General features: G+C 42.3%; 1 protein-coding gene across 1 annotated transcript in view; it reads left to right on the forward strand.

The window, feature by feature from the left end:
• The window catches only part of COL4A2 (collagen, type IV, alpha 2), a 103,341-nt gene that overhangs the window by 52,779 nt on the left and 24,761 nt on the right, over nucleotides 1–25,801 (forward strand). The window contains exons 3-25 of the mRNA XM_010575790.1: nucleotides 738–872; nucleotides 959–1,003; nucleotides 3,109–3,225; nucleotides 3,933–4,004; nucleotides 5,534–5,569; nucleotides 5,661–5,723; nucleotides 8,042–8,077; nucleotides 8,743–8,784; nucleotides 9,305–9,379; nucleotides 10,582–10,626; nucleotides 11,791–11,853; nucleotides 12,599–12,643; nucleotides 14,889–14,942; nucleotides 15,211–15,277; nucleotides 16,674–16,775; nucleotides 17,166–17,321; nucleotides 18,369–18,461; nucleotides 18,763–18,929; nucleotides 19,722–19,794; nucleotides 19,884–19,990; nucleotides 21,172–21,373; nucleotides 22,122–22,181; nucleotides 22,959–23,021. Of these exons, the coding sequence (XP_010574092.1) occupies nucleotides 738–872; nucleotides 959–1,003; nucleotides 3,109–3,225; nucleotides 3,933–4,004; nucleotides 5,534–5,569; nucleotides 5,661–5,723; nucleotides 8,042–8,077; nucleotides 8,743–8,784; nucleotides 9,305–9,379; nucleotides 10,582–10,626; nucleotides 11,791–11,853; nucleotides 12,599–12,643; nucleotides 14,889–14,942; nucleotides 15,211–15,277; nucleotides 16,674–16,775; nucleotides 17,166–17,321; nucleotides 18,369–18,461; nucleotides 18,763–18,929; nucleotides 19,722–19,794; nucleotides 19,884–19,990; nucleotides 21,172–21,373; nucleotides 22,122–22,181; nucleotides 22,959–23,021 (1,918 nt within the window). The remainder of the gene's footprint in view (nucleotides 1–737; nucleotides 873–958; nucleotides 1,004–3,108; nucleotides 3,226–3,932; nucleotides 4,005–5,533; nucleotides 5,570–5,660; nucleotides 5,724–8,041; nucleotides 8,078–8,742; nucleotides 8,785–9,304; nucleotides 9,380–10,581; nucleotides 10,627–11,790; nucleotides 11,854–12,598; nucleotides 12,644–14,888; nucleotides 14,943–15,210; nucleotides 15,278–16,673; nucleotides 16,776–17,165; nucleotides 17,322–18,368; nucleotides 18,462–18,762; nucleotides 18,930–19,721; nucleotides 19,795–19,883; nucleotides 19,991–21,171; nucleotides 21,374–22,121; nucleotides 22,182–22,958; nucleotides 23,022–25,801) is intronic.

Consider the following 25,801-nt stretch of genomic DNA (forward strand, 5'->3'; position numbering starts at 1 on the left):
ATGGCTTTCAAAATGGCTTTGGTTCACAGATCTCAGACATACTGTCACAACCCATTACTTAAACCACCAATGTGTCATTTCAAAATGATTTTTTCCCCTGTTGAGCCTTGTGATGTTGGCAGTCAACAGGGGATTATTTTTAAACAACGTTTGAAGTGGCCTGAAGAGCCAAACCAGAGCTGGAAGGGAGAATGACAAGGGAGCCCTGCATGCAACTCTCCAACCTGCATGGACACGTGCGCGTCTAATCGTTTTCAGGCTCCACTGCTAAATAGAAATGTCATCCCCAAAGAGGCAGAAATTCCTGCCATTAAATATCAGACTCCATTTGTAAGAAATACAGCCACTAAGCAGATTTCACAGTTAAGCACATTTTACTTGGTTGGAGTGTAATAGGTTATGTTGTAGGTCAGGGAGAATCACTCTTGAGAAGTCTTATTCCAAAGAAAACACTTTTCTCATAGAGTATCCATGAATATTCAAGTAGTGAATATTGATTTGAGTGCTAATTTCCATGTATTGATTTTGTCATGCACAATGTGGTCACTGTTGCTGGAGTTTCTCTGCGTGGTGTTTCCAGATGACGTTCATCAAAGAGTCTGGCCTACTGAAATGGAGACAGATTCTGTGTTTATTTTCTCTTCAAGAGATCGACTCCATTGCAGCAGTGGTAACTAATCCAGCTTCACACATCGCCACTGTTCCTAAATAAATGCTTTTTTTATTATTTTTATCAGGGCCAGCCAGGACTTCTTGGATCACAGGGGTTCACTGGACCACCAGGATTGATGGGGATCCCAGGAGTACAAGGTCCCAAAGGTCACAAAGGTGAAAGAGGATATCCAGGAATAAGTGGACCCAAAGGAGAAGTGGTAACTTCGGAATATCAGATGTTTTAGTTAATAAGCAAAATACCAGGCAGAACATCGTTTTAATTGTGCTGTTTCACTCGCTCTAGGGGCAAAGAGGAGTCACTGGATTCCCCGGGGCAGATGGCATTCCTGTAAGTAGCTGGTTACCTCATCTTTAAGAAATCACCAACTGCAAATATTGCAGGCTAGTTTAAAGCCTTTGTACTTTAATTAAAATCTCTGGGCTAAATTCTGCATCAGCCACATACGTGCTTTTCAGCTAAGGACATGTGTCGAAGTGAGTGGAACTGCAGATACACAAGAGAGCAGAATCTGTACTCCCTCTCATTCCCTTGGATAATTAAGGTCCATTTGCTTTGTCCTATGGAGAAATCCCCTTGTAAAGGGGATGAGAAAGGATGAAAATTTCCTATGTCCCTGGAGGTTACCCAGCTAAATATGTTCTTTTGTAGGAAAGAGCTGTGAGATAAGTACTTCACGTCTCTTAAGCTTGTAAGCGAAAGACACAAGTGGGTCATTCCTTAATTATTTCAGAGTAGCAAAGCACATAGAAAGACCAATGATTTTAAGAGTACTAACCATTGTTATTTGCTTTATAGCTCATATGGCATGCTTGAGATAGTCTTAAAAAACTTACTGAACACCAAACAGTGTCAAACTTTGAACAAATTGACCAGGTCCATGAAACTGAAACATTCAAAGAGGAAAACTGGGTAAAGTTCACAGCACAATATTTTCCCAGCTTACACTTCTTTACATCTTGTGTCATAAAATAACAAAGAAATCTGAGTCACTGGAATCCCTGGACAGAGTTCCCAGGCTTGGGTTTCCTTTGTAGTGCTCCCTGACACCAGGGCCCCGCTCTGCAGCCCACGCATCCACATCCACTCTGCTTTCACCCTTTTTTGTTTCCAGAAGAGCTCCCTATCGAGTTTCAGGGCTTTCTCTCTCACAATCTTCCTCCTCTCCCTCTTTCTCACTCTTAAAGGAAAAGCAGAAGACCTTCTTTCCCATTCCTATTAACACTCCTGAAGCCAAGGATCTTGCTTATCTCACCACGTCATAACTGAGTTTTTTCTAAGCACTCTGACATCCTGGGAAGGAGAGTAAATCGTCCCCTGTGAAGCCCCATGTCGCTATAGCCTGTTGCTTCTCTTTCCTGAGCAAGTTTTCTTTCTTAGCCCTGCCTTCCCGAACTCTGCACGTTGTGTCGTGAAGGACAAATACCTTCAGACAGTACTTGAACCTGCATGCTCGTTGTGTCCTGTCCTCGAGCTCCCTTGCCCTTCCCACTTGCTTACATTCTCCGACCAGTTTTCTCATGCTGAGACTTAAGACGGGCCGTCGGAAGGCGGATGGATGGGCACGTGTACGAACTGTAATGGCACAGGGTGAGGATGTGGGGCTGGAGGCCAAGAGGGGGTGGTGGCAAGCAGGAATCTCTTCTGGGGTGAGGAATGGAGCTAGGTAAGGACACGGACAGACTTCTTTTTCTTTCTGAGCAAGGGAGCAGAAGCAAAGAGAAAACTCTTGCTCTAGATAGAGGAGAAGGAAGAAATGTCTTATGTTCGTTTCTGGGGGGGTGACTGAGTCCCCTGGCAGAAAGAGCTGCTCAAGGGCAGATTTGCTTCTCACCAGCCTCAGCGCAAACCAGAAGCAACAGCAGTTAAGGTGAATGTAGGTACAGCAATGGAAATCCAGTTTGAGGCAGGAGTAACTTTTCAGAGGCTCTGTGTGGAGCCCCCGGCTCCCTCGCTTTGAGCCCTGCTGTTTTCTTCCATACTTACAGCCTCATCACAACTCTCAGCCTAGCTCCAAAAGCATCTCTGGCTTTTTCCCTGGCTTGGAAGCTGTTCAAAGCCAGCAAGGAACCTTTCTTCCCACTCTTCCAGTGTGAAGCACTGACATGCTTAACGGTCCCAGTTCTTGGTGGCTCCCTGCACAGCAGCCTCATCTGGCTTAGTTCTCTGCTTAACAGAGCCTGCATTGAACATAGCTTTCCTACCCTTTCTGAAAGGTCCTTCACTACTCATTTTTTCATGCTGTCTGGGGCATCTGGTTCAAGCTGCAGCTATATTAAAAAAAGGCACTGTCTGTTTCTGTCTTTGAAAATCATAGTTTCCCATGGATCCAAGCCTTGAGCTTAATGTGAGAACGTCTAAATACTGTGTGACTACAGGAAAAGGAAAACTAGAAACAGATGGGTAGATAAACATTTTTTTTTTTTCCTCAACAGGGTCATCCAGGGCAGCCAGGATCAAGGGGGAAACCAGGTCATGATGGCTGTAACGGGACAGTAGGTGACCCTGGTGACTCGGGAACTCCTGGATTCTCTGGTTTCCCCGGTACCATTGTAAGTAGCTGGCAGTAAGTGAGTACCTGAAGCTAAGACCATTACTGAAGTGAGTTTCATTTGCATGTGTGTTGGAAACAAACGGGACATCTCTTAATGGAGCTCCCGTTTGGCCTAGCAGAGCGGACTTACCATGGACACACTGCACGATGCTTAGTTATTAAATTGCAACCAGGGCTGGGAGGTCTGCCCAGAGCTATACCTGTCACATAGGTCTTGCGGAGAGATGACTTCAGGAAAACCTGTACAGCTTTATCCAACAGTGACAAAATAATATTAAACTCACAATTCCTGGTGAAAGTAACCTTTTCCTTCCCTGCCCCGTGGCCAAAGTACTGGCTTTCCATGGTATGATACGTAGGATCGTGCTGAGGTGAGCAGTGGGGCTCCTGGATTTGCTGGGGCTCGCGTCAGCCCTGGGGAGCTGCGGCTGCTGCTCTGGGCAGGAGGTGCTGCCCAGTAACACCGCTCCCAGGTAATGGGGGGTTCTTCCCCCAGAATCGGAAATTCATTTTATGTACTGTCAGGGTTTACACTCTGTTTTTAAACCGTGAATTTCCAAAGTTAGGCATAGGCTCTGCCTCTAAATGGCAGTATGTATATACTCAAGAAAACCCAAACAAATATTTTTTGTTACTCTTAGCTGTTTATGTGTTAAGGTATATGACACAAAAGCTTACTTCTGCTATTTTTTTGGTCCCTTCCAGGGCGTCCAAGGGCCAAAGGGCCAGAAGGGGGAACCCTATGTACTGCCGCCAGACATCGCAAGCCGGTACAGGGTACGTCTGTAACTTCTGTGAGTTATTCACGCTCCATACAGTTTTACAAGCAGATGATGGAGAGTTAATTTTTCTTACACTCTGATGGACACATCCCAAGAGGCCCACTTCGATTCTGTGTAGGCTTTGCAAGGCAGCTCCTGCTTTCTCTGGTTACAGCAAAGTCTATCTGATATCCAGGGAGAAAAATCTCCACTCAGTTATTTACAAGGAATTCCAGCCCACAGGTGGATTGCAGAGGCACTGGAGATGTTATAGCTCAAGTATTACCCTCTTTATTCAATGACTACCTTCATATCATGCATGACAAAATCATTCCTTTGCCATAGTTTTGGCCATTGAACGATTCTATTTAATATTAGCATCCTTTCTATATAATTTTCATGCAGGAGTTTGGTTGACTTGGGATAAAATATGCTTCAATATATTATTTAGTTATTTAGTAAACCCCAAGTATTCCTATGGGTGCTTTTACTCTATCTAATCCTTAAAACTTGTTTTGTAATCACTTGTAGCTTTTTCTCATATATATAGTCTGGTATAATTTGAAGGTATCAGATAAAGGGTTACATATGCCGTTAGAGTATAAATTGTGACAAATTTATGTACAAAGCTACATCTGAGCTGTACTCAGCACAGAAAAGATCTTCTGGCATCGTTTATGTATATTTTGTGCCAGTGATGAGTGCCAAAATAGGTTTTTCTGTTGACATATTCATAAGTTGCCTGTATTTTTTAATGGAATCTTCTTTTCCTTTCAGAAACTCTTTAAATCTGCACTTGTTAGTAATTAGGAATGATTAAGTAATGATTAAGAATTGCTCAAGTATATTGTGGCCAAGAATGGATACTGACACCTGTATTCATTTCAGAAAGTACTTGGATCTACAAATTATTCTGTTAACTAAACTCAAATTAACTACTTACTTAGGATGCTACTCAAAATGATGGAAGGTGTCTGGACTGAATACCCGGATTATTTATGGGTAGTAGAAGATCTTTGCGCTAGAACATTTTTGGATCCCATTTCCAAAAACATTTCAACATGTACTGCAGTTAAAATATGTGGTCACTGAAAACAGTATGTTCCAAATGCTTTTAGTGACTCAGAAGAGAATCAAAATGATTTGGTAATTCCCATGCAACTCATGAAAAATGAGCTTGTGCATTTCAGCTAAGGTTATAGCCCTAATTAAGCCACTGGTTCAATAGGATTTTTCAAAAAAGAATTAAACGTGGTCCGTTGACCACTTCAGCCTTGTAGTTTGGATCCTTAACTTCCCTAGCCAACTTTGTACCCTCCTGCTGTATTTCATGCACCTATACTATATATATAAAGTACAAAATCTGTGGCCCACATTTGGTTATCTCAACACCTGTATTGAACGCATCTGTATGTAAGGGTTTGTGTAGCATTGTATGCTATGATTAGCTTTTGGAATGAGAAAAAAATTAATGAGTGAGAAAAAGATTTTGTTTAATTTTGTATATAGTACTTATTGCATTTTTTACTTCTTTGGTTTTTTTAGGGGGAACCTGGGGATCCAGGGTTCAATGGCTTTCAAGTAAGTAGTATTACAGCAAATGTGATAAAGTGTCAATAGTAACTGATATCAGAAGAACATTAATTGATGGTTGGGGTTTTTTTATTTAAAGGGACCTCCGGGTACGCTGGGTATTCAAGGACCTGTTGGTCCCAGAGGAGAGCGAGGAAGACCAGTAAGTATATTTGAAATATGTTCCATAGAAAATTAACCTAACAGAGGAATTAACTCAGCAAGTTCCATTATGTTGGATTGTAACCTAGCAAATGGATAGAAAAAACAGGTTAGAAATAGCAGTAGGTGTCCTTGGACGCAAAACCTTTTAAAAACCAATGTGAGACACTGATTCTACAAGGATGTATGTTGCAAAAAGACGTATAGCTTCTTTCACCCTGTATTGTCAGAGGCTTTTGATTGATATTGTATTTCTTTAACCTCCGTGAAAGTGTCTTGCTCTTAAAGATTATTCAATGCTGTCCCATCTATATCCCCTTACAATGAGTTATCAAAGATATCGGGACCTAAATATGTTATCTTTTCTGCTCGTAAAGGATATGTATATAAGCTTTCCACACTTCCCACAGGAGAGTGAATTGATAACATTCTTCATTAGTATTTAGAATACAATTTTATTTTTAAACTATTTTTCAGTCATTTTTTCCAAAATCAACATTTACAGCATTGCAGTTGACCACTGTTGCTGAATAGTTCTTTGGGAAGATTGTGTTCTCTCCAGATACCATTTTCTACATTTCTTTTTACCATGGTTAATAGTTTTATGGGTCAGAAGCAGATGTTCAAATTCAATATATTTCATTTTCTTTAGGCTTGCTTTATTTTCCTGTAAGACAACTTTATAACATTTGCTTTTTTGTTTGTTTTGTCAAAATTCACCTCAGACCTGCTCGATGTCACTGATTTGAGGGGGAAAAAAATTAATTCAGGGCTTTTTACACACAGCCTCCACAGCTGTTTTCAGGGACAGCACCCTCAAAAAAAAAAAAAAAAAAAAATATTTCTAGGACTAAAGCCACAGCATGCTAAGCCTGTCCAAAGCTAATTTTTGCAGTGGCCTGTTTTATCATCTGGAGTAAGTTGCACCTTGTCTCTCCTCTGGTCCTCCTGAAGGGAAATCTCCTCAGTCCTTTCTTTACTTACTCTTCCTCTAGAGTAAACCCAGAGAGTTCATGAGCTTCTCACAGGAGCCTAGCCTCCAATGACTGATATTCCCAGTCCTCCATCTTGGATGTTAGGAGTGCTATGAAGCACGCATTTTCTGAGCCCCGTGACTACATCCCTCTGGTTGCCATCTTGGCAGCATCTCTTCTGAATGCTCTTCCAGAGTGGATGGATCCTGAGCATCTCCAGCTCTTAACCAAATACATCCAAATACATTTACTGTCTCCAAACCTGTGACTCGCCTGCGAGTGGGTCCTGGGAGCATTTCCCAGGTCTGAGTTTGCATCATTCCTCTTCTCCAAGCCCTAGATCCTGCAGGAAGGCGAGCATCGCTCCCCAGGTCCCTGCCTGGCCTCCAGGCAGCGGGATGCCCTGCCCAGTGCATCTGCCCCGTAGATTAGGCAACAGGTCACAGGCTGCTTGACTAACCAAAGCTGACTCAAAAGTAGTTGTTTCAGAACAAGCCTATTGCTCACGCACACAAAGGTACGTAGCAAGGCAGAGATGCCTAACAAGTTCAGGTCTCACCTGAATGTTGCTATCTTTTCCTTGCAGGTTGGGCTTGATTTTGCGTAACTCAGTTACATCCCCTTCGGGGCTCAGTAGATGGACAGTTCCATCTGCAGCTCGCTCTCTTTTCTATGCCTCTTGTTCACCACCTTCTCCTCTGAACAGCTCATGCTTCTCATTCACCCCACCTTTCCCATATTTGACAGAGTTTTTAATGTGTAGAGCCCTTTGGAGCCTCTTGACTACCATAGCTGACTGAAGCATGGCAGGTTCTCTCTCCAGTTAATGGCTTTCCTTCTTTTTCCTACTTCTTGTAAGACTCCAGCAGCTTTTTTTCCTGTTATAGTTTCATTTCCCACCATCTTCCTTTGATTGCACTCTGTACAATACCAAAGAGGTAATCTGAGATTCATATGGTAGTTCCACTCCCTTTACAGATGGATGCAGTGCCAAGACACCAGTCCAGTGAAGCACTTAGACGTGCTTAACTTTAGGTATGAGGTTAAAATGTTACTAAGTCAGGATCCAAAAGCACAAGTTCTCATTGCTTGAAATAAAAATGGGGTTTCGTTAGGTCTAAACTGGGAGACCGTTACTCTGTTAGGAAAGATTACGATGAGACGTATGAGGGTGTTTTTCAGAACAGTAAACACAGCTAATACAGTGAGGATGACACATTGAATGCTGAGGAATACACTGCCTTCTAAATATATACTTATATGTCAGACATAAAGTAACTGACTTCCTGCATGCATTGATTAGAAAGCAACAAGTAACTTGCTTTCCCCTATTGTGTTTCCCCAGGGACCACCAGGGCCCCCGGGGCCCCCAGGACCACAAGTAAGTCTTTGTGCCAGAGTTGTTCATGTTGGTTTTGTGTCGCTGAGGTTTATCCAAGACCCACTTGAAGGCAGTAAAATAAAGAACCACAGGCTGCACCAAAGGCTGTGTAGCACAAGACCTTCTGTGTCGGCTGCATACCACGAGAAGTTAATCTTACACTGGGATCACCTACCCTGAAAAGATTAAACCAGTTCTAGAGCCAGATTTAATTTGCTACTGTAGTCACAGTAGCTTCCCATGAACAGAGAATCCTTGCAGTCTTTACAATATTTGATTATATCTCAGCGGAAAAAATATATGAGTTCATTGTTCCAGCCCACTTAGGTATTTTATTTAACATTCAGTGCTATTAAAAAACTTGCAAAAGAAATGCTTGATCTTTTCATGACGTTGCTCAGTGAATGACTCAAAGTCTGTTGTAAGAAGCACTGGTAGCATGAGATTTTAATTAGTTGTCTGTCTGAATATTTAGGTCTATAAAAATACTTTTAAATCTATAAAAATATTTTGAGGTAAACCTAGACTATTATATGATTGCAGCTCTTCAGTGGTGTCCTACAGACTTGTAAGCCTGAAAAGGCCTTTAAGCATGTTTAAATTTGAATTTTACATTAGAAAACTGAGTCCTACACTTAGTAAATCTTGACCTATTGTTTTTGCAGGGCAACAGGGGCCTTGGCTTCTATGGAGAAAAAGGTGAACAGGTAAAGGAAAACTAATGAATTAATATCACTACTAAAGGACAGGTTGATTCTACTTGCTATTTATAAAGGAACCTATTTTAAATACTCTTTAAATTTGCAAATGTATTATGTAATTATAAGAGAAAAATGAACAAGTATAGTTCTGAAAGTAACGATAATCTCCATAAGGAACGTCATAGCTGAACTAACTTGTACATGTCTAGGTCTAGCTGTGCCCTCATTTACACCAACAAAGAGGTAACGCTTCTGAGATGTATAGAGCCAGACCACTTTATATAAAGTAATAATCTTTATCGTCATTCTGGAAACATACAGGGCAAGAGCAAGTATTGCTATATGTTAATCCCGCACAAAATAAATTTATCTTGCCATCAATTTATTCAGAGGTTTAGAACCATGCTCCTAGCAGGGGCAAATCTGCATTGCTCCTTTTGTTGCAGTTCCTTAGACCCTGTGCTGATCAACAACTTGACAAGGTATTGTACCTGTTAGTAAACGTACCCTTATGCTTTTTGTGCAGGGCCCCCCAGGTCCTCCAGGTCCCCCTGGGCTTCCTACAAGAGAACTGATGGGTGTCCCCTCGGACAAACACAAGGTAACTATTTTGCCAGAATACACAAGGAGCTAAGAGGTCTGCAGCACCAAAACTAAAATATTGTACAAATGTGCTTTCACATACAGCACTTAAAGACTTTAGTATATCAAGAGAGAAATCCGCTACTTTCCCATAGCTTGGATCATGAAGTACTTATTGAAACTATGGTGGCTGAAGTCATTCAGAAAGCACTTCTCACAGACTAGAGGTGCCTCAGGCAAACCTGTTCTTTTTGTTTAAGTATGCAACCCCTGGCCATCACTCACATCTTCTCATTCTGCAAGCAGAAATACCTGCTGAGAAATCATTCAATATCTTATTTTTCATAATAGTGAGTGAAATTTTCCTCCTGTAAAAGAAGCATATCTTTAGGGAAGCTATCTGAATTATTGTGTTTGTTTATATAACTTATCTATACGGTGCAGATATTTGTGTATAAGGCTTGTTCATACATATTGGAGAAACCCTCAACAGCAAGATGCAGTTTATTCTCATCTATTGCTTCTTGCTGGGAGCAGAGGTATTCATACCCTGTACACGTATATTCTGTATCAGGCACCAACCTCCAGACCAGTAGTTTTTCATCCCAGATTTGAAGTTAAGAAAGTTCATGTGGCTCATGCAATTTCTGCAGTAAGATAAGTAAATTGGTATGATACTGAAAGATCTAAAATGCCTTTGACAGTCTGCATTAAGTAACATACATGTTGGGATTTCCATGACTAAGCAGAGATGTCTGCATATGAGCTACTTGTCTGGAGAGCCTTTATATTCAGTGGAGATATCATCAATATAGTGAGTAGACTTGAGGCAATAATTTGTCTCATCCTAACAGGAACTCTTACTTTTGATCAGACAGTGCATAGATAATCAGTAGGTAAAAATGGGAGAATGTGCATTTATTTGTAGGCATTACTCAGGCACTCACCACCCAGATGTCTCATGAACAAGCCTGGAAACAACCTGAGGTGTTCACATTCCTAGAAACCTTTTCAGAAAAATTATCAAATATTTTTTAAAAAAACAACCTTAAAAACTTCTTATGAAAACATGCGTTTCATATGACAGGCATATGAATAAAGAACAGCACAACAGTGGTGTTTTTTCTCTTGATAAGCATTTGTCACTTTGTGTTGTACAAAAGTTACTGAGATGTAAATGGGAATGCCTGACATATCTGAATACTTTTTCTTTATTGTTAGGGTGAAAGAGGAGAACCTGGACAAAAAGGGGAAGCTGGAATTCCAGTAAGTCAAGTGGAGAAGAACAAAGACAACTGATAATATTGGAGTTAATACTGGTACATTCTTCAGTGAAATGATGCAGTATAGATATGGAGCAATGTAAGCAGAGACACCAGTTCTGATGCATTAGAAAAACTGAACAACATGGTGTGTAGTAACTCCACAGTACAATCAGTTGTTCTCTTGCTGGTTTAACAAAATAAGATTTTCCCTCACACACTTCTTAATTTTAGCTTTAACTATTAATAAATCTCCTCACTGCTGGTGATCTGCTGATCTATGTTTAAAAATTCCACTAAATTTCATTAAATAAGTATATATGGAAATTTTCTCAATCCTTTTCAGCCTACTCTCCAGCACATACAGACTTTTGCTCTCGCTGGTCATTAAGTCTGTTGAGTAATCCCATGTGTTGCTGTATCATTTAGAGCTGTCAACCAGGCTTGACTGAATGTGGTTTAGTTAACTCACAGGCAACCTCTAGACTGTCTAAATAGCTTTGTCATTGAGTGGTTCCTTTTTACTTCCCAGAGTGGTTTAAAATACAGTCTTTACCAATTAGGGATGCCTCACTGAGCATTTTACAGAGCTTTATTTTCTCAGATGGTCTGGTCAGCTTCTCCACAAGGTTATGGGAGAAGGTCGCAGTGTGAGCCCTGATGCCCTCCGTGTGCAGTTGCTAGCCAGTTCTTCAGCTGTTGGTCAGATTTTACATGTGTAGGATTTGGTTGACTACATTAGGAAAACTGTAGATTTGTGCTGACGTAGCAAAAGGGGATATGTGTTTCTCCCTTTTCTTTTTCTTCATAATAGGATGGATAGCAGCATGCCTGTGTTTGCCAAATAGTTCTCTGAGGCTACAATTTGGGCATAAGCTGAGTTGCTTAATTGGTTGTATAGCTGAACAATTGCTTTAGCTCTTCTTCAGCGTTGCTGCCACAGAAGAAATAAAGGAGGAGATGACAGGAGAAGCCACTCCTGCTATTGTAATGAAGCAAGCATGTTACACTTAATTTTAAGGATGACAGTTCTTTCACATGCAGCTATTATTAGACCCTCCATGTGTTACAATGATGTTTTCTTCCTGTTTAGCTTCCATAAAACAGTGTTACAATTTTTTTGCACATAATGAAGAAATATGTTGACCTGACTTGTAATGTTTCCTAGGGTGTACTTCTCTATGCTCCTGAAAAAGGTGAAGAAGGGGTAATGGGCTTCCCAGGACAAAGGGTGAGTCACTCATTAAAAATTCACCCAGCTGAATGTGCAAATCCAAGCTGAGAGTTTGCCTTCAGGAACAAAACACAGATTAACAAACTATAGAAATGATAGTTCTTCAGCCCACCAGGTTGTGGCCAGCTCTGAACGGCCTGATGTAGGGAAGCAAAAAGGCCATTTTGAAATGGCAGTGGGAGGAGGGTCCCGTGGGACTTGCAGGTATGCCTGTACCATCACTGGGGAGCCTTGTGCATCTCTTACCTACAGCAGTGCTCACTAACCACAGCTACTGTCCTGGTCCTCAGCACAGGCTGTATTGCACTGTTTCCATCTTAGCACTCTTCAGACCCTGGTTAACAAACAGGAGTTTGGTTCTGGCTACTTGTGACCCCAGGAAAAAAGCTAATCCAAATATTACTACCTTGTAGAATCTATGGATGCCTTTTCTGGGGCAGTGTTTCTAAAGTGCTTAAGCAGAGTGAGACCAGTACTCAGCATACACTTTAAAAAAATCTCATCCATTTTTTAAATCTTCATGGTCAATTTACAATGTATTGATTAAGAGATAAATGCCAGATTAGATTTCAGACCTGTTTGTACCATACATGAATCTCATTGAAAAAGTATCTGAACTCTGACTGTTAGTGTTAGAGTTTCAAGCTGTCACATTTATTTTATCTAAGAAATAATAATGGTTCTTAACCATTAGGATGTTAGGATGTCACTTTATTTTGCTGATTTTATTGTGCCTTCATAGGGACTGCCTGGCATCAATGGTTTTCCAGGACTCGGTGGAGAAAGAGTGAGTATTTCATACAAGACTGCTGTTTCTGACACATATGTAGACAATCTGTCTTAAAAGTAAACTGTAGAGGACGAATTCTGCCTGTAATTACACCAGCTGTAGTCTAACAAATAGCATCTGGATTCATCCATCATTGTAATTTTGGGTCAGTTATTTTTCTCATCAGTGAGGAGTAATTAGTCTGTTTTGCTTAAAACATAAGCATGTTTTAAGAGCACTACAGGGAGGTGTCATTTTCATTGTTCCCATTACTGTGACCATGATTTCTTTAATTTTCTTCCTACATGCAGAAACTTACTTTTTTGAATAGCTTTCTGCAGATGTGGTTGAGCTGTATGGTTATCTTGAATATCACAACAAAAGAAGAAAAGGAAACTGATAAATATACCAGCTAAATCTCTGTCCCCATGGAAAAACACCCAAATATTTAAAATAGCATTCTGTCAGACAGAGAAGAGCTCATGCTTTCTGTTCAGTCTCAGAAAAAGGCTTCTTCAGTCAGCATTAGAAATCACTTCTGTGAGGTATTCAAATAGCTGTGGGATGCATGACTCCAGCCTTAGTTGTTTAAGGATTTGTCCTGCCATGAAGGCATAACAATAATAACATGAAACACATGGGACATGAAATTATATAGAATATGAAAAATAACATTTGCACAGCTCTTCGGTCTGATCACAAAACCTGGTGGTGTGAAAGGGAATATGTTATCAGTAATACGTACGTGGAGAGGCTGATGCAAAACCCATTAAAGCCCACTGGTTGACCTTAACGTGGGTTCATGCTCCAGTCAGAAATGGTCAGTGGCTTCCCCTTCTCGAGGGTGGATCTTGGCAACCATTTTAGTGGAAGGTGCATTGGTTTGGATGGAGTATCATTGTATAACGTCTGTATGAGAGGGGACAGCTGCTGGATGCGCTGTTCACAACGACCTTCTTTTTGTTGATTTTCAAGTGATTTGATTCTTAAGAAAGAAAGAAGAATGGCTAAGTCCTGCCTGCACACAGATGAAGTCGCAGTTAATTAGGAAGCTGCTGGCTTCACTTTTAGACCACCAGCTCCACCTAGTGTAAAGAGATTTTACACCTGATACTCAAGAGGCTCCTTTTCTGATGGTGTGATGTACAGTTGCCATTATGGAAAGGTCTCTGAAGCGTTTGGTCCAGTTTGTGGCGTCTTGCTGAGAGCTGTGGTATTTGTAGCACTTCAAAACTGTGGAAGTGACTTAGAGAGCTGGTTATTAACATTCAAGTTCTGTGTAGGAGTTGTTCCCACTGTCAAACTCAGGACATGCTGAATTTTAAAAAAGCTGGCTAATAATCTAACTAGTGTGAATTATACAAACCTACTGGTTTTGGTGAAACTGTGTTAATTGGTATTGGTTGATGATCTGGCCACTGTGTTTTTTACTAAAAGCTCACCTTGTTAACACTAGTCTTTTTCCAGAGTAACGTTTTCTATAGAGAACAAAAGTTGTCAAAGAGCTGAGTAAAGCACACAGAAGAGATCATCTCTTCTGTATCCGCATCACTGAAATCTGCACTTTTCTCTGTGCACCCCCAGCAGCTGAAATACTCTTGTCATGTGGTAGGATGTACCGAGTTTTACCACACGTGTTTTAATCCGCATGCTTTGGATTTCAAACCTTTTAAAAGAACGAAGCGGGCAGGACCTTAAATATTATAACATTTGCTGGGGTAGGGATGGAAAATTTTCTCTGGGATACGGCATGCCCGAGGGTGGGAGAGTTGGATGAAGGTGCCTTCAGGGCTGGTCCCAAGCTCTCCTCGCTCAGCTGGAGAACGCCTCTTTGGCCAAACAGGCTCCAGCCGCCTGGAAAACAGCAAAAAGGACCCATGCACTTTGGTGCTATTTCGCTGCTCGCATTCCAGTGAAACTATGTCCACTCATAACGATTCAGACTCGTTTATCCCGCAGCCTCCATGGATGGTGCGAGGGTAGGTGCTCCTTCTTTACCTGCACTGCTGCCAGGGGCGACAGCCTGCGCCGCAGCGGACCCCTCTGGCCTTTGACAGCAGTTAGGCTTGGTCTGAAAGGTGGAACTTCAAAACACGAGGAGAATTAATGGTATTGCCCGAATTACTACACCCTAGAGAGACAAAATGCTCAGCTCTGTTGTGTAGTTTTTACACTAACATCAGAGGAAGCCAGCTGCTACAGACCAAATAATTTTATTCTCTCTCTGATAAGGAAAAGTCAATCATTTTTATGTGTATTACAGGGTTTTCCAGGATTTGATGGTCCACTGGGTGGCTACGGTCCTAGGGGAGACAAGGTACTGCTTTACTTTCATTTGCTAGAAGCAATAAACCAGATGTCATTTTGCTTTCTTTTCTTTTCTGTCATGTAATAACAATTGTGTTTGTTGTCATTGTAGAACTGATTATGTGGTTTGTTAACTTGAAATCTCTAAGATTTCTTAAAAGTCACATCAGTGCTTTTGAAAGTCTGTTTCTTTGTGTTTCATGGGCATACCTTTCCATTTTAAAAGAAATTCTCTAGAATAATGTGCTTAGATGTGATACTTCAACTTCTGTTAACAGGGAGAGCCAGGCGAGATCGGTCCTCCAGGACCAATTTCCTATTTTCCTTCCAGCATCCCAAGGAAAGGTACGTCTTCCTTGCTTAGATTGCTTATCTTAGCTGCATTTTACTACCATCTACATAGATCAAAAGCATGAAATTCTGAGAATTCAACTCCTCAAAAAGCTGTTGTTTGCTAAACTGTTCCAGAAGATATAATTGCTTTCCGAGAGAGTGCCCCAATCACCTTTTTGGAGGCAGGTGGTTTCTTTGTCTCTCCTGCTGAAGCTGGATTGCTACACAAAAGGCATCCATGCATTCCTGTGTCCACAGAGAAGAAACAAGCAAAAAAGTGTGTGACTTCGTTGTCCAGTGAAAGGAAGAATGGAAGAGTCTGTCTTCTGCGTCCTGTTTCAGGGACCCTGGATAAAGTGCAGCAATGGCAGCACAGCAGAGACCGTTCTTATAATCTAATATTCAGAAAGAAAAAAAGAAACCCAAACACTTTAAAAAAGCCTTGAGGAATAGAAGAGGATTTTTTTTTCCCCCTTTTTAAATTGACAAATTTCCTGTGTGATCTTTTCACTAGGCTCGTAGCACCCGCTGTCAGCTCTCCTGCAGAGCTGTGGTGGCTCTGGCTGCCCAGACTAGAAACACATAGAAGGTGATATCAGTTTGCCAAGGCCAAAATTATTCCAGGGAAGGTGCCAGCAAACAGCAAGGGTGATTACATGCCGTTGCCCCAGCCTGTGTCCTCGTTCGGTTGAGTTTACTGGTTTTGATAGCCAGAGAGTCTAGCAATGAATGGTTCCCTTCCTCCCAGAGAAAGGGAGCAAGACGCTCAAAACATTGTTCAAATCACCCCGAATACCCTGCCGGGCTTGTAGGAGCAGGAGAAACTGTGTAGAGAGAAGAGGAAGCCGGTGGAGGGCTGGACACGCCATACGTCCTCCAGTACCATTGACCTTTGACAAGAGCACAATACTTTCTGCAGGCAATAGCAGATGTTTTTGGTACTGGGGAGCAGAGGAAAGCTCACATATCGTACCTCTGTTATAATGGCAGCTTCTTGCAGGGAAAGGAGGGGTTCTCCTGACAGAGCTGGTCTTCTGTGCTTCCCAGGAGCAGTGTAGCTCTAGCGGCGTATTAGTAAGAGCTGAGAGATGCTCCTTCCTCCTGGGCTTGGTGGGTCCACACCATTCCTGTCACAGGCCATGCTCAGCTCCCAGGTATTTGGGCTTTACAGAAATCTCTCAGATATATTTCTTTATTCAGGCTGAGGCAGCATGAGGTTACAGGTTTTTGCATTTCTAAAGCTACCTTTAAAAAATGATGGTAAATTCTAATATTCTGAAGCCCTTGAAGTTCCTAATGTTTACTTTTTAAGAACTGAGCAATCTGCAGTGTATCATAAGTCGGTACTTATGGATCACAAACAGCATCACACTAACATGTGTTCTGTGGAACCGGGGATGTCTTTCAGGTGCAAGAGGCGATCCAGGCTTTCCAGGAGTTTCTGGACTGCAGGGAGACCCCGGAGAGGAGGGAGATCGTGGGCTGCCTGGTCCTCCTGGGTTCTCTGATGGTAATATCGCAGCAACACGTGTTCCAACAGTTTAACTTTATAGCAATTTTTAACTCGTAACAGGGTCAGGGTGGGGGAGATGCATGTGTGGACCATGGAATATGCAGCGCAGAGTGGTAGATAACTAACTGAGGGGAGCATTTTCCTTCGGCCTTGATGGGGCTCTGGCAAAGCAACTGAAGTGGAGATGATGACAGAGCCTTGCTTCAGTAACTGCTGTTGATTTGCTCAAGTGAAAAGTTCAGTTACCTTTTTTGCTCTACGCTAAATACCTCCATTTTCCTTGCACGTTAGATGCAGTTGTGTGAACTTTCCCTTCTGCTACATTACAGCTCTTTGAGCAGCGTTTTTAAGAAATTGGTCTGACCTTCTTCCCTGGTTCTGTTTCAGCGGATGGCGATAAGCCAGGCTTACCTGGAGAAATGGGACCAAAAGGCAAAAAAGGTGAAGTGGGATCTCCCGCTTATCAGGTGGGCCCGCCTGGGTTTCCAGGTAAGGACGGCACACCAGGACTCCGTGGCCCGCCTGGTCCTGCTGGATCCCCTGGTAAGTGCATGAAGAGAGATGATGGGAACTCACAGGAACGTCTTTGCTTATTTTAAAGATAGCGTTGGCAAGGCAAAGTGAGAAAGTAGATTGAGGGAATGAAACAAAATGGGTGGCAGGGAGGACACACAGGGGAGAAGTGTTGTATGCTCATTAATGAAGGACAGGTTTCCATGGTTTTTAAACAGTCTGGGCAAAACAGGAAAAAAAAAAGGGGCTGTTGGGGGGGGGGGGGGGGGGGATATGAGTGTCAAGGAGTGTCTGAGAGAGCTGGATTCCTTCCTTAGCCTGGAGAAGAGAAAGCTAAGGGGAATCTTACTGCTATCTTCCCCTACCTCTTGGGAGGTCATAGGGAAAAGGGAACCAGATGCTTCACTAAGGAGCACAGCAGCAGGGCAAGACGCAATGGCCACGAGCTGCAACAGAGGAAGTTCAGCTTAGGTATTAGGAAAACCTTTTTCACCATGAGGGTGGTCAGGCACTGGAACAGGTTGCCCAGAGAGGTTGTAGACTCTCCATCTTTGGAGATGTTCAATACTCAGCTGGACAAGGCTGTGAGCAACTTCCCATAACTTTGAGGTTGGCCCTGCTTTGAGTGGAGGGTTGGACCGGGTGGCCTCCAGAGGCCACTTCTGACCGGTGCTGTGCTGTGCCGTGCCTCTGTGAAAAGCACCAGGCTGCGGTGCGGGAGCAGGACAGGAGAAAAGGATGTGCAGGAGATGATCCGGAGCAGGCAGTCGGTGGTACCATGAAGTACGTTGTGCTGAGGGAGAGGAGCAAAGGAATTCAGGGTGAGAGAGCGCAAAGAATGGCAAGGATCATCTGCCACAGCAGAGGGAAGGTACTGAGAACGGGTGTGGGAAGCTGTGAGAAGAGGGAGAGAGGAAGAGGTCAGAGGGTGGATAACAACAGGCTGGGTTAGACAGTAAATGACATTAGGGGAAACAAAAGGGCAGATGCAGTGCAGCTCGAAAGAATAGGGAGGAAAGAGAAGAAAAGGAAATCTTCAGTAGATTAATTTCTGGTTTTATTTAATTAAACGTCTAGGTTCTCTCTTTGGATTAAAAGGACGGGAGGGCGTACCAGGTAGATTTGGCACGCAGGGTTACCCTGGGCCAAGAGGACCAAAAGGACCTAAAGGTAGGTTATAACTGATAACTTGTTCAATGATCTGCTGTTACACATTGTGTAAAGCTCCCATTGTATTCTGTCTGAGTTTCTTGAACTATGACATGCTTGGGGACTGATGAATTTGATCTGGGGCTAACACAACAAGGAAACATTGTGTTAGTTTCTTGTAAGAAAAAAAAAAAGTAGTACTTTTCTGAAGTATTTGAGAAACTACTCAAGTATTCTCAAGTCTATATACAAAATGGATACAGCTGAATGTCTATTTGTTGTGACAGAGCATTCTTTTTTCTCTTTCCAATCCTTTTTTTAGGCGAAGAAGGGGATTGCAGTAAATGCCTTGTGGGTGATGAAATGAGAAGGGGCTCTACTGGCCCCCCTGGCCCTCCTGGCTTTCCAGGAACCCCTGGACAGCCTGGGAGGAAAGGAGAACCTGGTGATCAAGGACCACATGGTAATCCTGGCTACCCTGGAGCAAAAGTGAGATACTTGTTTCTTTATTGCGTAGTTTTATATGCCTACTAGAAAAAACCCCCAAGCTATTCTCCATGGAAAAACAATGAAAAGTATGGTTTCTTTTCTTCTGTGCCACTTCAGTAACTTTCAGATTGCTATCTAGAAAATACTGAAAGCCAAAAATTGCTAGGACAGAGGTGAAAATAGGATGTTTGGGGAAGAGCAAAAGATTTCCACATAATCCAAAGTCCATTTAAACAAAGCTCGCTCAGCAGAACCCTTTCAAGCAGCTGTAGTACTGAGTATGATCTGACAATCTAGAAGGGTAACAATTCCAGTAGTAACTTAAGGTTGTTGCTCATAAGATGCATATGTCAAACTGATGAAATATAACCCTGAGTTCTGTTTCCATGGTGCTGAAGAGTTGCTCACAGCATTTTCTTTAGTGGCTAAGGCTGAGTAGTTTACCGCATTTTCTCCAATGCAGTTCTGCAGCTGCAGTCGTCTGCAGGACTCTAGCTCCTGGTAAGCCACAGCTCTGCCAGTGCCATCCTCATGTAGAAGCTCCCCTTCCATGCCACATCCACCTTGGTCCTAGTTAGAGCGTATTAATAAAGATTCAGGCACAAGAATGGGATTACTGAAGAGGAAATAATTCACAGAAAATAACGGGAAGGCAGTAAAATTTAAGGAGACCCTTTTTTTTTCTTTTTTTTTTTTTTTTTTTTTTTAGCAAGACAGTGGAAATGCATATCTTGATACTTATTTCTTAAGTGGTTCTGTTTCTTTTTTTTTCTTCAATGTATGTAACACCAGGGATTTTCAGGTCAGGATGGATTTCCTGGACCAAAAGGAGAAAAGGGAGATTCTTTACACATAACTACTAAAGGTAGAGTAAAAATTCATATCACGTGTATTTTGCTATTATTTTTGGCTGTTATATGAGAGATTGGTCTCACAATGAAAGGTCTTCTTTAGGCACCAAAGGAATCCGAGGAGATCCCGGGCTGCCTGGTATCAGAGGTGAAGATGGTTTCCCAGGCAGAGATGGATTAGATGGTTTACCAGGACAGCCTGGCCTGCCGGTAAGTAGCAAATATAGCTAAATCATTTCTACCACACTCAATCACTAATGCATTTAATTCTGAGGGGTTATGATCACCAGGCTATCCTTCCCTCACAGATAATGATGCACAACCTAGACTGGCTTTGCTGGTATTGATATATTAAATATCAGGTTTACTCTCAGGGTTTTTAGAACAGTCTTTCACTTTTATTTCCATTTTATTTAAACAATTAAGTAGTAGCTAACCTGTTTAGGCCAGCTTGTTATTACTGGCTAGTTTGTGATAATTAGTGGTTTATTAGTGACTCCTCCTAGCATTGTCTCAGATTCTGTGTGACTGAACTTCAACAGCTTTGTTACGACTGAGTTACAGAAAAGCAAAATTTCCTGCAATTTTATGACCTCAAAATGTAGATTGTGTCATCATATATATGCTTGATAGCACCTCACCTAACTAACCGTAGCCATCTAGAAGTTAGACAAGTAGTTTTAGTTTGTTTTCTAAGCTCCTTCTGTAAGCAAAAGAAAAAGTTAAATACCTTGCAAGAGGCATTCATATTGTCCATCATAAATGCTGTTTTGGACCACTGGGATGCTCTTGTGTCATATTTGAAGATGGGCCAGAGCCATATCATTCAATCTGGACCACAGTGCTTTTTACTACCAGTAAAGATGGTACTTTATATTACTTCTGAGGATGGAAATGTTTTTAGTGATGTTCATAAGATGTTGATTCAGTGGTGAAGAAATATCACTAGAGGAACAGACAAAGAAAAAACTCTGCCCATTTGGGCACAATTTTATGTCAGCTTTTCTCAAGGTCTCAGAAGTAAATGCCACACCAGAACATCTCTAGCGATGCATGTGGTTTCCCCAAACCCCACTCACAGCTTTTCAGAAAGGGCAATAAGCCTCTCCACAGCAGTGGTTCGTTTTGCCCGTATGCCGTTCATGGGCCAGCATATTTAGGGGAACACTCCCACCAAGAGTTCTTCTCTCATGCCTCTTCTGCCATGAGGTCTAAATTAAAGTCAGACTATTTCAAATAAGTTTTATTTGCAGTGTTGATTTAAAGAGCTGGGATGCGACACCTGAGGAGTTGCTGCCCATAAGACATTATTCATGAGAGCAGTTCAAATGTCTGAGTTCTGTTTGTTTCTCAGCAAAGCCGGGGTGACCACCTCTCTTCCCTTCCCGCAGGGTGACGGTATCAGAGGTTTGCCCGGCGATCCTGGTTATCCAGGTGAATTAGGCCCAAAGGGCTTTCCAGGAGAAGCCGGCCCACCAGGTGAAGGATTTCCTGGTCCAAAAGGGTACCGGGGTTCTCCAGGTGACCATGGACAGGATGGAACCCAGGGACCTCCAGGTCTGCCCGGCCTGCCAGGAGAGCCTGGCCAACTTGGTAAGAGACATCCCTGCCTTACAGCAAATCCACGGGGATCGTTACCGAATTGTGTGCAGCATCTGTACGATGCACTGTGGAAAGGGCAGCGTTTGGAGGGGGTTGTGTGGGTAAAAAGGGATTGCTTGTATTAGTCGTGCAGAAATCTTAAAGAAAGGCATACATCAGAAGTCCCAGTAGTTTCGTGTCGGGTATTGAAAGAGCATGAATGAATGTCAGTGCCAGCAGGTTTCAAGCAGCTGGAGGCAATGGAGCAATGTCCTGCCATTGCACTACTCACAGGTGGTTTTCTTGGGTCTTCCCCATCCAACATAAACTTTTAATTGACCAGAGGAAATCATGTGTCCATCCTTCAGAGCTCTTCATAGTATCTCTGCAGCTTTCCGAGTCGCTTCCAGTATAAGAATGCCAGGGCTACGTTCACAAGAGCTCAGGCTCGGAGTTTTATTGCTCGACGTCGAGATGCCTGGCAGAATATTCCAGCCAGAACAAACACCTGCCAACCCTACAGAGTGCATGGGACACAGCCTCCTAACTCTGACAGGGCTAGGTTTCAGGCCTGGATCTAAGTAATATACAGATAGAGAGTTCCAGTATGTTATAGCAAATGGTTTGTGTTGACTGTATGCATAATACATAAGAGAATACATTATCTGGTGTTGTAATAGACATTTTGGTTAGAATTGAGAGCATTTTACAATTTTTCTTTTTTAAATAATAACTGTCTTTTCCCATTCTTTGCTCGTAGACTGTGGGCAGGTCATTGAAGACTTTTCTAGGGGAGATGGAACCGAGCCAATATGGTCAGGTACTGTACCTACAAATGGCTTGAATATATTTTAATATTTCGTCTTATGCTGCTCTTATGGCTTGATACTTTCTTTGTGATGACTGCTTTGGATGCTCTCAGTTGTAAACTGTTTGAACTTCAGGTCACAAATAACCATGCATATACTGTACATAGCTCAAAAGTAATTTGATCAAAGTGAACATTCTAAAATTACTACACTTTTAGCTTTGCAATTCAGAAGTTCTTTATTTCATTGCTCCTGCGTGTTTATTGTGACAAAGTAATGATTACCATGCAATCTATAACAACAGTCCCAGAAATTAGGTGCCCAAGAAAATTCAAGCAACTTCTTTTAAGGAAGAACTTTGAAGATTTTCAGTGCAACTTGACATACAAAGAAAAAAACCCCTTCATTTGTACCAAAATCTGACTTACTGCTTCAGGGGTATAAACTGCCCACAGGGAAACAAAGTGGTTTTCTTATTCTGAAAAATACAGTCATCGACGAGGGTGGGCTGCCCTTCCCATGCCGGTCTAACCAGAGCAGCCACTATAGCCCCTGTAAAACAGGCAGAAGAGCAGCTCTTGAGGTGGAGCTCAGCTTGAGTGCTCCCCTGAAAATGCCACCCATGACCAATTGGGTTTTTTAATGAAGAATAAAACCTGTTTCAAATTAGGGTTTTGCCTGTTAACTTCATTCACCTACTTTAACACTGTTGTCTCAACTGCAGGTGCAGAGCTGATGAGAGGCATCACATGAGCACGTATGGTGCAAATAACGCTCTTTGTTTGCAGGCGCGGGCTGCGTGAGGCCACCAAAGGGATCCCAAGGCAAGCCAGGACTGCCAGGAGCCACAGGTGACGTTTTGCCTTCGCTTTTGTTTCCCACATATGCTACGTTTTGAGGGAGATCTTGCAAGGTCGATTAAGGTTGAGCCTCAGCAGGCAGCGAGTTTTAGAAATGACAATGGAGGGGAGCATTAACTTGAAGCTGGCAGAGGGATCTAAGCAGCCTGCAGCCCAGGTGGCTGCACCATTCCGGAGCTATTTCTGCCTTTGCTAATGAGCGGCAGCCATGAAACAGAAGACAGAAAGGACAGCCCGTTTGCTACTCTCCACATGCAAGTAAGTGAGAGTATACAGAGAGAGTCTACAAGTTTATTGGTAGAGGGTGTACCAAGGTCTCTCAGAGCTGACTGGACACCTCACAAGGAAAACCCTGAGAGCAGGGTGATAAAAGGCTGCAACGGAGGACTCTGGCACATCCTTCTTACTATTCCTCCTGTGCGTTACACAGAGTGCTTTCAGCAAGTGTGAGCCTAAAGTCTTTAACGCGGCTCAGTGTCGTGTCTGATGCAATGCAGTTGCGCTGCCTGTAGCCACGCGTGCCTTCCTTGCGGAGCTGGTCCACCCTAGCCCGGAGGGACCTTCTGGTGATCCTGGGCCTTCCCGGTGGCCCAGCACTGAGGGTTCCCCACCTCCTCCCAAAAGGAAGAGGAAGAGGAGGTGGGGACAGGGTCTGAAGGACTGTGTGGGATGGCATCGAGAGAAACACAAACAGGCGTGATGAGTGGTCATAACGATTGACCTTGAAGAGGGAACCTCTGACCAGCACTGGTAGTTCCTATAAGCTTATGTACTCCCAGCCTAAGCAATAAAGCTGTTTCTTAGTAAATCCTTCTCATTGCCAGCTGGTAAAAGTACTGACAAAAAACATGACTGGGTCCTTCAGAGTTTGAGAAATGTAAAATTCTTGATGCCCGTTCCTGTGCCCCCTGTGCTTTAGCCAAGGTCAGACAGCTGGACTATAAATTTTAAGGTCGAGCCCTTTTTTTTCCAGCACAAGGTCTATTATGGCATGCATGGATTGATGGACTGATTTATCACAGACTAATGGATCTTAAAAGGGAACATTTTATCTCTGTTGAAAGGTGATGCGTATCTCTGACCTATCTTTCCTTAGTCCTAACGCCTTAGTTTGTTGTTAGAATCAATGCTTCTGAAGGTTGTTTTCTTTGCCATCTTTGTAATTTTTTTCTAAGTGTGATTTATTTACTCTTTCATTCATTTGAGCTTGAAGGTTTTTCTTTCAGTGAATACAGTCGGATTTAACTCCTAGCTGTAAGACTGCTGTAACACAAGTGATGCTGTTTTTGTGTGTTTTGTATTTTGTACTCTTGGTTAGCTCTTTAACAAATCTTTCTCTGTCTTTGTCAGCTTATGTGTTTCAGTAATTTTAAGATTTGTTTTGCATCCTTTCCCTCCAAAAACTGGAAAAGGCCCCTTGCTGAGCCCAGTGCAGAACTCTGTCTGTAGCCACCTTTCAACGTGAGGCAGTTTGGGAGCTGGAAACCCAGGAGGAACAGGACACGGTTTACAACTTGTCGCAGCTTCTTGTTGCTGTAGCTGTGTCAAACTACTTTCCTGGAGCATCATTCCTACCCACATTCTCTGGATTGACACAAAAACACCAACACCTCCTTTACACTATTTTCATTGTCTGCTTAGAGTGATGTGGTTTTGTCCACAAGATTTCCTGCCTTCTTTTCAGCCCAGATGGAGCTCTGCTATAGACAATCAGGTCTCTCAGTGTCCTTGGTGCTGATGGCACCCTGTATATCAAGCAAGGAGTCATCTTTTATAGTCTCACACCCTCATGTCCTTGTGTTCCTTTGAAATTCCTGGCAACGTACACAGCCCACCCTAAGTTACATCCTGGTTATTCAGTCGTCTCAAGACCTACATGATTGCTGTTGAATAAAATGTTTAAGTTGTTTTCTGGTTCAAACGTACAGCTAAAGTGCTTGCAAACTAAACATTGGCCTACTATAAAAACTTTTTCTTACTACTGTTTGGCACAACGTGTTAACACCAGCTAACATTGCATAATGAGTTACTGAAATGTGTGGTAAGCAGTGGTTGCGTTCTCCATCTGCTGCCTTCTTTCTCTAACATGGCTTTTTAATTAGTGCAATACTGAACAGAATGAATGAAAGTCAGTTATTACAGATGGGAAACAAGACCAAGATGATATTTGGGTAAGAGGCACATTAGAATTTTTTGAGACCTGAAAACCTAGGATTTTTCCTTTTAATTGCTTTCTGAGAAGTTATTGTTCATATAAAGGAAGGAACAATAGTCCTGTACAGCATGGAGAAAATGCTATTCACACTGCATTGGCTGTTTATGTGCACCTTATTTGTGGTCTTTTTAAAGGTTTCCTTCTCCCCTTCACAAACAACAGCTAAAACTGCAAAAAATCATGGTTAAATAATGGAAATTCAGAAAACTAGAGTAGAAAAAAGTATCAAAATTCAAGTGATCTTTTCCTTGGTTTGTCATAGTTAGAGGTGGAGAGAAACTTGCTTTCGGTGTAATAAATAAATGAGTTGTAACTCATGGTGATGCTAAGCAACAACACTTAAAATGTGAAAGCGTGTTGTTGACCTTCAAGCCTGAGCTGGGAACTTAAAATTTTGAGTTCAAGGAGCTGGGGAAGGTAGGGAAACAAAGTGTTCCACAGGAATTATTTTCAAAGAACTTCACAAAAAAAATCTTGATCTTGGAATACAATGAATTAACAAGACTCATGTAATAAAACTGTTGCGGGGGGGGGGGGGGGATAAAAAAAAAAACAC

This window comes from Haliaeetus leucocephalus, unplaced genomic scaffold, assembly GCF_000737465.1.
Source record: "Haliaeetus leucocephalus isolate CR32 unplaced genomic scaffold, Haliaeetus_leucocephalus-4.0 Scaffold495, whole genome shotgun sequence".
Taxonomy (NCBI): domain Eukaryota; kingdom Metazoa; phylum Chordata; class Aves; order Accipitriformes; family Accipitridae; genus Haliaeetus; species Haliaeetus leucocephalus.